The 14355-nt window shown below is 27.4% G+C and overlaps 1 protein-coding gene across 1 annotated transcript; it reads right to left on the bottom strand.

Moving 5' to 3' along the window:
* Positions 1-368: 368 nt before the first annotated feature.
* LOC145761213 (C-Jun-amino-terminal kinase-interacting protein 3-like) lies at positions 369-14103 on the bottom strand. The gene is made up of 28 exons (XM_082574567.1): positions 13946-14103; positions 13668-13694; positions 13004-13142; positions 12559-12774; positions 12028-12098; positions 11762-11853; positions 10921-11083; positions 10568-10664; positions 10157-10301; positions 9723-9838; positions 9382-9514; positions 9058-9208; positions 8507-8703; positions 7962-8174; positions 7405-7489; positions 7073-7192; positions 6684-6833; positions 6137-6326; positions 5634-5693; positions 5420-5512; positions 5215-5276; positions 4668-4840; positions 4374-4522; positions 3882-4030; positions 3226-3428; positions 2813-2895; positions 1556-1783; positions 369-1321 (listed from the first exon to the last, which is right to left on the bottom strand). The coding sequence occupies exons 1-28, from the start codon at positions 13991-13993 to the stop codon at positions 1110-1112; spliced, it is 3765 nt and encodes a 1254-aa protein (XP_082430693.1). The 5' UTR covers positions 13994-14103; the 3' UTR covers positions 369-1109.
* Between the last annotated feature and the right edge of the window lie 252 nt (positions 14104-14355).

Raw genomic sequence — 14355 nt, forward strand, 5'->3', positions numbered from 1 at the left:
TTGTATGATATACTAATTAAAGAAATTTTTAGTATTGTTTGACTATTAGTTATAACTTTTAACAAAGCCAAGTTGAGTTTATAAAAAGCTTATTATAAAAAATATTAATTTTATTAAATAAATATTATCTTATATTATATTATTTAATAATAACAACAACCATAATTTAAATTACTTTTTATTTGTTTTGTGAAAACATTTAAACAATCAATAAACATGCAAATAACGATTTGTTTGCAACAATTAAAATTATGGCATAAACAAGTTGCAAAAATGGAACGAAAAAAGAATTTAATTTTCGGTTAGGTACATTTTCAAACTTATTAATGGATCAAACAAATAAATATTTTTAACACAAATTTTTTCTAATTTTCTAGTGCCTAAATCTAAATTGGTTGTTTTATAGATTATAAATATGTCTTTCAAATTTGTTTTAAATTTTGCAAAAAAAAAAATAAATCAAAAAAATAAAATCAAAAAAATAAAAACACGAAATAAAAAATAAAATTAAGTAAAACTATCGAACAATAAATTAACTATACCCTGCTACAGCGTTAAAACGAACATTGCCACTTTAAAATCGTTAAAAACTAATATATATCTCAATTGTACAATATAACATACATGCAATATGCATACGCTGTTAGAACACTGTCGGCAACAACATTACGACACAGTGACATTTAAATCAAGTTGGAACAATTTATAGAATTTCTATATAGAGTTGGGAATGTGCCTAAATTTATTGTATAAGTACTATATATAAATTACACATTATTAGGGCATGTGTTAAGGACAGTTACATCAATGTTAGTAATACATTAATAAATCATTTGTATATCGGTGTACTATTTATAGTATACACCTAGTTAGTTTTTGATTTTTTGACCTGTCATTTGTATATAGCACTTTGTACACGACAATTTACAAAATTACACGGCAATTTACAAATTCATCTGCATTCTTCACACTTAACAACGAGTTTATAACCAAGGGAACGATAATATAGATGCATAATTAACCAGCACGAAAATTACGCGCAGCTAAATATTGGAAAGTGTAATATCATATGACTTTTGTTCTACAAACGGTAAAAATTACGACTTATTTCAAGTGGCCAGTTTCCACATAATCACGTGACTTTTTAACAAGGAACTGTCGGCTGCCTTTAATTTTTTATCCTCGGGGGAAATAATTCCCAGGTCGCCCTTTCTAAAATCCACATACCCTTCGCCGCCAGCCATTATCAATACGCTGTCGGTTGACGGCGTTGCCATTTTTGTTGGTGAGCTTTGCGACGTGTTTGGGGTCATTTGGACACCTAATAACATATTAAGGGTATAGGCAACTTTGCATTGAACATGCCATAGCTTAATATAGGCAAGGCTAGCCCACTTGTTAAACCGTATATTCAATAATAAATATTTTTTCTGTTATTTTATCCAGGCAAAGTTAAGAAAATCTTATTTGTTTTTACTGATACTGTAAATTTATTAAAAGTTAAGGTGCCTTTCATAGAAAATTAAAAATAGTCAGAATTAGCCTTTTCAGTGACACATATTTTGTAAAAACCCACCTGGCAACTCGACGAAAAATTTCACAGCCTCTCGAAATCCATGAAAACTCAGCTGGGCGTTAGCCATTGAGCAATAAGGAATAAAGGTTTTAGTAGAAGCCTTATCACTTAGTGGATCGTTGTACACTCGGACCACTCCACCGGGTCGTTCAGATTGAAATCGTGGCGAAGTGGATAGCACTGGCTTAGAGGTGTTGACGCGTGCCCCTTGGAAATTTTAGGTTTAATTTCTTAATATCACATGGTTTATATTGCACAATGTTAGGTCAATTACATTAATGCACGCCAAATAGCAACAAGAGGACCGGCAGCGTGGTGTAGTTGTGAGAACACCTGCTACACCACCATGAGGTCGTGGGTTTAATCCACACTGCTCTCATGCTGTAACGCCCTCGAGTAAAGCGCTATAAACGGTATAAAATCCTGCTAAGCCAAAACTTAATCAGCAGCATAATTACTGGGCAAATATAATCTATAACATCCAAACTGCCAAAAGGCAACTCGAGACTGGGTCGGAGTAACTGATGTTACTATGTTTAGGTCGCGCATTCGACGTTCCCACATCGAGGATAAAGCTGTATACATAAAAAAGAGTGATAACCAAGTTTTGATATCAAGTCAATTTGGAGGGGATTTTCAAAAAAAAAAAAAAATTGCAAAACAGCCTGCATTAAATGCAACAGTTGTATATCATATTTTTTGTTGAAAATTTAATAAACTATTCAAAATGAAAACTGTAATTTTACTTATACTTCTAACCTCTTTTGCCGAATAACTTGTTTTTTATTTTCTTTCCCGTTATTTTACGATACCTTGCTCTATTCATATTCTCACTTATCTGCTGCCTACGTTTTAATGATAACTCTTTGCATACACAACTAGCTAAACTGTCACTTTTACTCATTTTACAACGAAAACAAATTTCTTCGCTTGATTCTGCTATGTTCTTTTCAATGACATTCCACATTACTCTTTCTAGGGTATGAGCTCCAATTGTCTTTATCTCTTAAGTTAGAATAATATAAACATTACAGAATCTTAGTTTTTTAAGTATTAGTTAAAAAAGCCTTAATTTAGTTATAGTATGAGATTTAAACTACAAAAAATCTTCTATAATATTAAAAAAGTAAAATGATTACTTTCAAAAAATATCTTGGTTTTAAAGTAAAAACTGTTATACATTTTAAGCAATATTTTTAGGAAATTAAACTTAGTAAAATAATAAGTTATAATTACCCTCAGACAAAGGAACAGACATGACAACTCCATTTCCAGTTCCTATCCACAATCTACTATTTGAAGCCATGAGTGTTGTTATTCTATAAAAACAATTTTTTTACATAAAGAAAGTTCGAAAACTAAAATCTTAAAGCCACTTTTAGTTTTTACTAAAAAAAACACCAATAATAATAAAAGATTTAATATATATATAGTGAAGTTTAGTGAACATATATATATACTTATATTTATGTCCTATTTATAAGTCTACAAAATAAATTAAAACTGCTGTTAGTAGTGCGAAGTGCCACCATATTTTTTGAGTAATAAAATGCTGATCATTGGTTGGGCTTTAGTCAAATTTTACTAAGAAAAAAATTTCATAAAAATGTTATTATAAAATTTCCCTACAAAATGAATTCAGTTATTACCTCACAAATGAAAATCCGAGTTTTCCAGAGCCGAGTACTTTACTCACATAAGGTTCGACATCAACATCTTGTAAATGTTGGAGTGTTCGTGCATGATATAAACGAACTGTCGAGTCCAATCTGATCGAAACCCAAACCCCATCACCAACCCAGGCTAGTTGGCGAACTTGAGATTCCTTGCGTGGGTGAGCGTCAAAAGATTTCTAGATTTGGAATTTAAAAAAAAATTGTAATTTAAAATTAAAAATAAACTTAGTCAATTTTTGTATTGTTTAAATAAGTTTGGAAATTTTATACCTAAAAAACCTAAAAATATATCAAACCTCTGATTTTGAAATATACTATATGTCATAAAAAGAGTATTGAGAAAATTTATTTTTTAATAAACAACCATTAGATTACGTTATTGTGATAGTTTAATGATTTAATCATTAAGTTTATTGCTTTTTGAAATGTTGAATTGAATATGATTGATTATTACTCTTACTGATTATACAACAATTAGCAACGGATATTAAATTACAATGTACATCAATGGTTGAATAGTACCGTCAGTAACATTATTTAAAGTAATTGTATATTCAATAAGGAGAAATAAAGTGGTGATCAATCTTATTTAAATTTAAAACAAAAAAAGTGGTGATGATGGAAAATACCTCAATTTTCATTGTTATTGGGTTAACGATGTGAACTCTGTTTCTATACCCACACCAGACATTATCGTAAACAATCGACAAACATCTGATAGAATGATGAGGTCGACCCAAATCCAATAAATAATAATTTGATAAATCCCATACACCTTCTGAAAACAAAACAAATGGTTGTTGAAAGTTTAAATACATGTAAAGATTTGATGTACATAAAGGCTTTGCTGATATTAACATTAATGTGTAACTTGTGTGTAAAAAATAAGAAAGTTTTACAATTATCTAAAGGTTATGTAATAGTAACCTATAGAATACAAATATCTAAGCAAAAAATGGACAATATCACCAAATCAAAGGCTTCTAATTACTAATAATGACAACAGCTTAAAGTTGAGCATATTAAAACACAATTTTTAAACATAACCTTTTTTCTAAATTAATAAATCTTATTTAGGTTGGGCTTAATAATAAAACTTAGATAAATAAATTCATTTGTACCAGTGTCACGACGAAATATAGCAAGAGTTCCATCTGCAAGGGCAGCAAGTGTTCTTCCTTGAATGTGAACAATCGATAAAACCGAGTCGTTCAATCTAATCTGATGCAAACATTTTGACCAATTCTTAACTGCTGAATGTACATACACGCTAAAAAAATTAAATTAGCAAAATCATGGAAAAAAAGATTTGCAAAAAATGACCAATTAAGAATTTTTAATAAAAATATGTTAATAATTATTATATGCAATATTTACAAAAAAAAATTTTTTTTTAAATTTTTTAGATGACTCACTATCCATTTTGAGCTCCCAACCACATAGTAGGTTGCAGACTTGTAATTTTATTTTTAGGTTTTTTAGTCGGTGTTAATTCAGTTTTTAAGGCAGATTCAGCGCTTTGTATTGATTCATTGTTGGCAGTAGTTTGTTCTGATATTGGGGATTGCACTTTCTTTATATTACCAATCTAAATTTAAAATTTTATACTAAAAAAAAAGTTTTACTACAAAAATAATGTTTTTTTTTTAATATGAACAAAAATATTTCAATAAAATCATTTTTTCATATCCCCTTAGGGGGATAGGTTTTTTGTATTTTTTTTTGTATACCCACTAGGGGGGTAGATAGTAATTTTTGTATAACCCCTAGAGGGATAGATTTTTTGGAAGGGGTGTGACATTGTGATATGTTTAAGCTATCCATCAACGCTCAAACCCGAAACCTTCTGGCACACAGTCAAATGCCATTATTTTATTATTAACATAACAAGATCTTGTGCAAAATTGTGTCATCGTAAAATAAATACAAAAAAATGAAAAATGTAACAACTTTATGACATACCTTTGATGAAGATGCCCCATCAATATTAGAAGAACTTGTTTCTTTAAAAACATGCTCAGTTACTAAATTAAACATTTTAATACAGAATTACACATTCGTATTTCGAATATTTTTGTACTCTAAAACTTTGCAAAATTTAAAACAAAATTTGGCAGAAATTTTATTTCTTAAGAAATCAAATGATTTTTAATACATAGATGATTACCTCCTTGACTAGAATTTCCTTTCTTTTTAGAAACAACTAACTCTTCAGTAGCTTCAGTTGCTAAATCATTTGCACTATGAGAACTTTTAACATCTAAAAAAAAATTCCAATCAGAGATATTTAAAAAAAATTTCTTGAGAAGCTTATAATTTTACTTTGTATTGCAATATAGTGCTCATGTGATTTTAGATTTTAAAATACTAACTTAATTTACCCCCATTATATTGTCCTTCTTCTTCATCTGAAGTATTTAAATATTCTTCCTCTCGACCCTCTATTAATATAACATAGGTTAAACATTTTAAAAGTAAAATTATAAAAAATAAAAGAGTTACCAGTTACAACTAAGAACAAAGTATATTTAAAAAGTTGTATTTAGGCAATCAATTAAAACTTCAATTTTTTTTAACTAGATTTGCAACATCTTATTGTTTAAAGCTTAACCAAAAAAATATAAATGGTAGTATCTGACTATATTACTAAAAAAATATTTTACCAAATAAAAATATTTTCGAAAACCAAAATTTCGAAACCATCATTTTTACTGAAATCTAAGTTGATTTTTTTTAAATTATAAAGAACATTTTCCAGAAAAGAGCTAGCGTTAAAAAGATTCAATAGAAAATGTCTTGATGTCGGTAAAATACTGTTTTCATCAAAAAATACATTTAATAAAATAGTTTTTAATAACACGTCATTAATCTTAGAATAACATACCAGGTACACAAGTGATGCAAAGTATATTCGTGTTATTTGTTCCCACTTGAAATTGTTCAACACATTTGTTCGGTTCCCTCACGTTAAGAATGTTTATTTGACTTCCGCTGTTTGAACTACTTGATCTACCATCACATGCCACCACCCACACATAAATTTCATTTGAATCTGTATCAATTGTCTGCAAAAACTAAGTAATATAACTATATTATCTTTTTTAAATGCAACTTTATCTGTGATGGGAAGGCTGACTTTAAATGACTTCAATTATGACTTTTACCCTTGCAGAAAGGCTGACTTTAGGGCCTAAACATACTGCCTTTTATGTTACCCCAATTCGGTCTTAAGTTGCCTTCAGTAGTTTTAAATAATACCAATCATATTGGCAAATATTAACCCAGCCAATTGGTTTTTGTCTTGACAAAAATTTGTCTGGTTTATAGCACCTTTCTCAAGGGCGCTACAACATAGAAGCATTTTTTGTTATACATAGAAAAATTTGTTAAAAATATGCACAGTATTTATGTTTGAATTATTTTTAACTAACCTGTCCATTTACAAACACATCATTCGAAGAGTTGAGTGGATTAGCATCACCTGAACCCACTTGCTCCAATTTAATTTTCTCCAAACTATTGTTTAATTCAATATCAAATTTACTTCCTTTAAATGTACTTGCAGAAGCAGCACACCATAACTGTAAACAAAAAAACCTTTTACTTAAAAAAATATAATATAACTGTTTTAAAATTTATTTTAACATTTTTTTTACTTCTAAAATTTATACAGTTTTAACAGTTACTCTATAATTTTTTTTATTATTAAGAATTTACCTAAAATTCTAATAAAATATTTTAAAAATCTAAAAACTTTAACAATTAGCTTTCGTTTTACTATAAAAAAATTTTAATATATTATATAAATATTTTTATTTACCTTGGTAAGTGGAAACTTATCAGCAATAGGACCACAATAAACAGGAACAGGAACTTTTCTGGAATTTTCTTTATTTTCCTTCACGCTCGATGGACTGTTTGGTAAACTCCATCCACATGCCTGTAAAATTTGTAGCAATTATTTCTGCCTCAATTTAAAGATTTTAAAAATTCAAATAACCATTTTTAAAAAAAAAATTATTGATACTTACCTTCTTTTTCCACTGCGTAAAAAAATAAATAAAATCGACCGTTTATATAAAATTATTGCCAAAAAACAAAATATACCTTAACCACAATATATTAATTTAAATTTAGAAAGAGAAAACTTACCTGTAATCTATCTCCATCCGAGTTGATATTAAGAAGCATGTTATCTTTCTTTGTATGTTCACTTTTAAAACTGTTGTTGAAAGACCTAAAAGTGTTAGACACTATTAGATAACCCCAACAATTGCAGTAGTTGAAATATAATAAATAAATACTTATAAAATCAAAGGCAATTTGAAATCACCTAACTAATGTAAATATGCATAATCTGGATTACTCAGAATCTTTAAATAAGGTCTAAAGTTAGATTTTGACTTGTGTTAGGCATTAATTTATATAACTAAAAACCTTTGACCATACAGACATTTTCCCCCCAAAAAATTTTTTTTAAATAACAACAAACCAAAATTTAGATCCATAGAAGGATTAGGGAAAGAGTGGGTTAATAGAAATGTTTATGCTTAGTAATATCAGGTTTTCAGACATACTGTTTTAATTCAAATGTCCATTTGTTAAAATATATTTTGGTGATATAACAATAAACTATAAGGGACTACATTTATGTAAAAAATCAACATCTTAACAACTTAGTATCTTAAACAATATCTTCTTTTACTTACCCTTGCATACAATCCACACCAGGTGATCTTCCATACATTGGCAACATACTGCTCTTCGATCTTGGTATAACCTTGGCAGTTGATACATTGTAGCTCATATAACTTCCATACTCACTCCCCAGTGAATATCTTTTATCTTGGGGCGAGGAGGAATGGGTTGAGTTGGATGTGCTGGTTTCTGTGTTGCTACCTGAGGTAAACAACCGACTGAAGCTGTATGATATGTAAAAAAAATTGATTTAAAAAAATGATAAATTTTAGTGAATAAAATAATCTAAGCTGAAAATAAATAACATTTTCATAATACTATGGTAATAAAAAAATATTTAAAAATGAATTTTAAAAAAGAAAACACAGAACTGAACCAAACTTACAACGAAATGTTTGAATTTAAAAATTTTATACAACACATTCTATTTATTTTTTTATTAAACAGCCAGAAAAAAAAAACAATAAATAGCCTATAGAAAAGAATTTAAAAGGGAGCCCTTAAATTAGTTTAAAATTAATTTTGTAGGTCTCAATTATAAAACAAAATAACTTACAATTGAAATATTGAGGACTTAGATTTAGCTTTAGGTTGGTTAAGATCAGAATGTGTCCTGGATGCTCTCAATGTTTCAGTCCATCTCACAGCCTCCTGTAACTCCATTAACCTCTCCTTGTATTGATTCCTCTCCATCAAAACTCGGGCCATCTCTACTCTTGTGAAGCGTTTACGTTGGGATAATGGAAGAATATCCTAAAAAATAAATATTTTTTCGGTTTTAATAAGAAATGCTAAGTTTAAAACCTGTAAATAGGAAGTTTTTATTAGTTTGACCCAGTTTTTATTCGCCTGTATTAGTTTGTTATATTGTTGACCTGATAATATTATCTGTTTATAGGCCTGTTAATTTAAAAATAAACCTAAAATTTTGCAGGCTTAATTAAAGACTTACTGCACTTATTATAAAAAGCTTCTTTAATAAACTTAATAAAAAAAGGTATGATAAGTAAATTATTTTTTTTACAATAGTAAATTTTAGCCAAAAGATTGTAACAAATAACTATCAAACTTTTTTAAAAAAACAATTAATTTTTTTTTTAATTTTACCTCTTCTTCAGATTGTTTTGATATTGAATTTCTAGTTGATCCTGAAGAAATGTTTTTCAATTCTGATTTCAATGCAGAAATCTCTTTTTCGAAGTCCTTTAATTTTTTAAACAATTCGTCTTTTGCAATTTCTGACACTTTCAATTCCTCTCTGTTAATTTAAATAACAGAATTCAAATTAATTAAAAATAGCCAAGTTTAATAAGTTATTTTTTTTTAAATTAAAAAAATATTTGTTAATATAACACTTTAAGAAAATAACATAAAAGAATAAAATAATAAAAATTGTAATCAGCAGTTTAGTTATTTCTAATTTTTGCATACTTCAACAGAGTTTGTTGTGTTGTAAGTTGATCAACTTGTTGAATGAGATCATCTTTAACAACATTCAAGGCATTTTTGGTAGCCATCAACTTTAGATTTTCTTGGATTAAATTATCAACTTCTTTGCTCATCCCTATTAATTTTTAAAACAAAAATTTCAGATATTTAAAACAATTCTAAAAAATTACAAAACTAGCTTTGTCATTTGGTGTATAGCGGTTTTACTTTAAAAGCAACATTGTTCTTATAAAAATAATATCAATTTTATTACAAGAATATACATTTTTTTTACATGCACTAAAACAATATTGAATAAATATTTCAATATAAAAAAAATATACCGAATATATCTGCTCCTTCATCTACATCTCCCACATCAGTCTTTGACATTTCAGCAAAGAGGGAACTCTCATTCACTGTTATATTACTGTTGTCGAACCCAACATTCTCTATCCCACTGTTTAAATACAAAATTCATTGTTAACTAACAGTCAAGCACAAAAAAGTTTAAATTTTACTTCAGGCCAAAAAATAAGGCTAAAACAATTTTTTTTATTTTGTAGATATCTTTATCCTTGATGTGGGAAAGTCGAATGCGCGACTTAAACAACACATCAGTTACTCCGTCCCAGTCTCGAGTTGCCTGTGGCAGTTTGGGATATTATAGATTATAATTGCCAGATAAGCAGTGGGGATTGAACCCACAACCTCATGTGTGGTGTAGCAAGTGTTCTTACCACTTCACCACGCTGGCGGTTTTTATCAACAAAATAACCTTGTAAATTTATTTGCATCATTATCTGCAGGAGTAGCATCTGCTTTGGAGGATTGCTCAAGATCGAATCCCATGTCATCATTTAACATCTCCTTTACTTCCTCACTCACCCATCCCACCTCTTCAATATCCGGCGATCCGACATCTGCGATAAAAGCAAACAGTTTTTTTTTTACTTTAAAAAAAATGTATAAAAAACAAAAGCTTAAAAACTAGGTATGGGTAAAATTTTTCAAAAAAATAAATAAAACGAGAACAATTTTTTCTTAAGCAACAAAAACAGGTCAAGCTTTTATTTAAATAGTATGCAAATTTCTTAAAACTATTTTAAACTATAACTTCCTGTATGTATGTGCAACTTGCTCAAAACAAAAAGATTGTTAAAAGTTAAAATTTCCAATTATTTCTTACCCAAAACTTCTGACAAGTTTTTATTGTCATCCAATATCGAGCAATTATCTTGAACCGGTGAAGCAAGTAAATTGTCAGAAACATTTGCAATTTCTTCCTAAAAAAATTTATGGAATAAAGTTGATTTTGCAACTTTATTTTCTTTAAATTTATCCAGAAAATGACCTAGACAATATATTTACTGTAAACATGTTATGTAAAAAAAAATTTAAGTTTAACAAAAAAAATAAGTTTAAAAATTAAGGTTAATATTGTGATAACAATATGATTTTAGGACAAAAGTCAGACCCAAGTGTTAAAGTATATAACAAATATAATTCTCTCCATATAAAATCACTTATAAATTGACATACTTTAAAATTGATTTTCATTTTATCACTGGCTGGTGTTGATGAGACAGCAGATGGAATAACAGGAGAGAAAATTTCGTTTTGGTTTGAATCCTCGGTAATGAAACTTTGTAAAACTGGTGAACTTAAGGACAAAGGAGAAGGTGTTGCATGGCATACTTCTTTTCTAAAAAAAATATAATTTATTAAAGCATTTGTATTATTTGCAAAAAAGAGGTCTTTTTAGAACTGCTCTTCGGATAGCCTATGTATAGTTATTCCTTAGTTTCTTATATTTTCAATTTTTCAATAATATATAAGATCTTAAATAGCCAACCAACATTCTTTGATATTTGTACATTAAAATATTTTTCTAAAATATTCGACTTAGAACAAAGCAGTTAAATAAAATTAAATTTATTTGGGAAATATCTTGGTATTGAGCAATTTTTTGCTTTTAAAAACTGATTTTAAATGTATTAATCACTATAAAGAACAAACAATAAGTTTCACAATGTTATTGATTTAAGCAACTTTGCCATTTACCTACACCACAACATTGAACTTACCTGTACCAATACACACTGTAGCTAAAATAATTTATATTTAATGTAAGATGTGTCAAATTACATGAAATAATCTCATATCTATAAATTATCATATTAAAACTAATGTGATTATAATTAACGGTAGGCAAATTATTTTAACAGTAATCCAAATTAGCATAGTAATTAATTAACAATAAATTACCCTTGCAAAAGTAATAAGTAATATATAATATGTATTCCAGAAAGCAATGTAGATATGATTACTTTCTAATTTAAAAACTAGAAGAAGCAGAATACAGAATCAACACATAACATACTTAGCCTTTGGTGATTTCTCTATTTCAGAAAATGAAGATTGTTGTTGTAATGTCTTTGTTTTTTCAATGTGTTCCATATAAGATTGTATCATCTTAAAATAATTAACAACACTTCAAAAAAATATAAAAAAAAACAAAAATATATAAAATAAATTTTTTAAAAAATAATAAAAGTTACATAAAACAATAAATAAAAAAGTATGACCCCATATTAAGTTTTTTTTTAATCCTTTTTTTAGTGAACACCGATTTTTAGTTACACTTACCTCTGTATGACGCTCATGTAAAGCATTATATTCAACTTTCAATTCACTTTCTCGTTCCTGTAATCTTTCAACTTGAAAATAAACCAAAGTTAAAATTTAATAGTTAACAAAAAAGTAGGTCATTTTATGCATTTATACATAAAAAAAAAAGTTATAGTTTAAAAAAATAACTAGGTTTTTACAAAATTGTAACATTTTTAATGTGTAATAAAATTTAAAGCGCATTTTTTAACTTGTTTGCATTTAGATGCAGGTAAACAAATCGTTAATACTTAAACAAATGTTTCTATAATAAAATCAATATTAAAAAATACAACAGTTTTTATTTGACTATTGCAATATTAATTAGAACCTAATACCTCTATACCTATTTTATTTAAAAATAGTTAGATTTAAATTTGCAATTAAATTTAAAGAAAAAAATAAATAATTTATTGATTACCCTTCATAGCAAGATTATCACAGTGAACTTATTTAAATATCCTATGATAGTGAAATACTTTAAATTCTAAAGACAATAATTATACATACTTTGGTCGCAATAATTCTTGCATTTTAATTCAAGTTGGCAGTTAGAAATTTGAAATCCATCGGCTCGTGCCCTAATCTCTCTGGCGATACTCTCACTGTTATCTTCATTTTCTAACAGTTGCTGTTCTGAAGACCGACGAAGTTGTCTTTCTCTTTCAAATTGAGTGGTCAACTGTTCGTTATCGTCTTTTAACATTTCTATTTCAACAGCATGCTCTGTGGTGGAAAATTTTGAAGATTTTTTAACTAATAATTTTTTATTATGTTGTATTTTGGAAGAATGTAATGACTAGTTTTAAACATTACATTTTTTATTGTCATGCAATGACATTTTAATAAAATTATATAGGATATCTAACATATATATATATAAATAAAATGAAGTTAACTAGACATTGAATAAAAATAATATTTACAAAAAAAATAAAGTTCAATCAATATTTACCACTATTTTCTGTTAAAGAAGTGTCCAGAGCTTCAAGAATGTTAACAACTAACGGCATTAACTCCTTGATCACTCCTTCGCCATGTATTGTCATCATTCTTTGAAATTCTCCATAAATACTGGTGGCCATACCTTGTACCTAAAATCAATAAATTTTAATACTTTGAAATTCTAAAACACTTCTAATCCAAAACAAACGATTTATGCTTTTATAAGTAACACAATAAATATAAAATTCTCTGTTACACAAAACCACAATGCATTATATGTGCTAGTTTAATAATCTGAAATCAGTAAAAAGTAATTTAGTTTTTTTAAAACAGTTAAATCTTATATTGATTTGGTGTTTGATTAGTTATATATTTACCAATGATATTATTAAAATATAAATATTTTAAGACCAATAGCACAACATAGTTAACAAGTATTAACCAAATTACATCTCTTGGGAAAATTATTCAAATATTTTTAGCTGTAATACTAACATGGTTATGATTTTTTAACGATTGTAGTTTTTTTATTCAAATACAACAAATATGTAATAAAATATTGATTATAATTTTTTTGAACATCATACAACAAATGTACAAATATACAACAACAATGACAATGATTTTTACACAAGTTCACATGGTTCCTCATTTATAAATTGAATTACACTTACTTGTCGTGGCAACTCTGGACTGGGAGGCTTGCATTAAAAAGATTTATAATTTAATTAAACAAAAACATAATTTTCAAAACCCAAACATCAAATATCGAAAAGGGTTTTCAAATTTATTTTAAAAACAAAATTCTCCAAAAAAAAAATATAACTTAAATTATTAATATGTAACTATTCCATATTACTTTAAGTTATAAACGTATTAATTAAAACACTAAAAAATGTATTTAATAATTCTTTATGTTAATAATCTAGAAATAAAACACAAGACCATTTACCTTGTCCGAATTAAGTCCATTATTTATCTCTTGGTCAGCCTCGTGCATTTTTCGTATATTTCTTGACTTTCACCTATCACAGTTAAAAATCCTTTCAATCTTGTTGGTTAGGCAAAGTTATAAAACAATTGTTTGTTATCATTTATTATTTTACTGGGACACCTTTCCTAAAAAACTTGCATCAATAAAAAAACGTAAACAAAATTGCAAACAACATTCCTGTTACGGGTTTCCAAAACATTTTAAAACGGAACAAACATATTTTTAACCGTAAATAAAATATTGTAATTAATAAACAACCGTTAAATGTCAGTAGGCTTAAAATAGTTTAAATTTGTAATAACTATAATATAAACTTAAAAAATTGAGTTAATTGAGGTTTATGACCAATATTTGGCCATTTTGCGCGG

Source organism: Corella eumyota, chromosome 1, assembly GCF_963082875.1.
Source record: "Corella eumyota chromosome 1, kaCorEumy4.1, whole genome shotgun sequence".
Classification (NCBI taxonomy): domain Eukaryota; kingdom Metazoa; phylum Chordata; class Ascidiacea; order Phlebobranchia; family Corellidae; genus Corella; species Corella eumyota.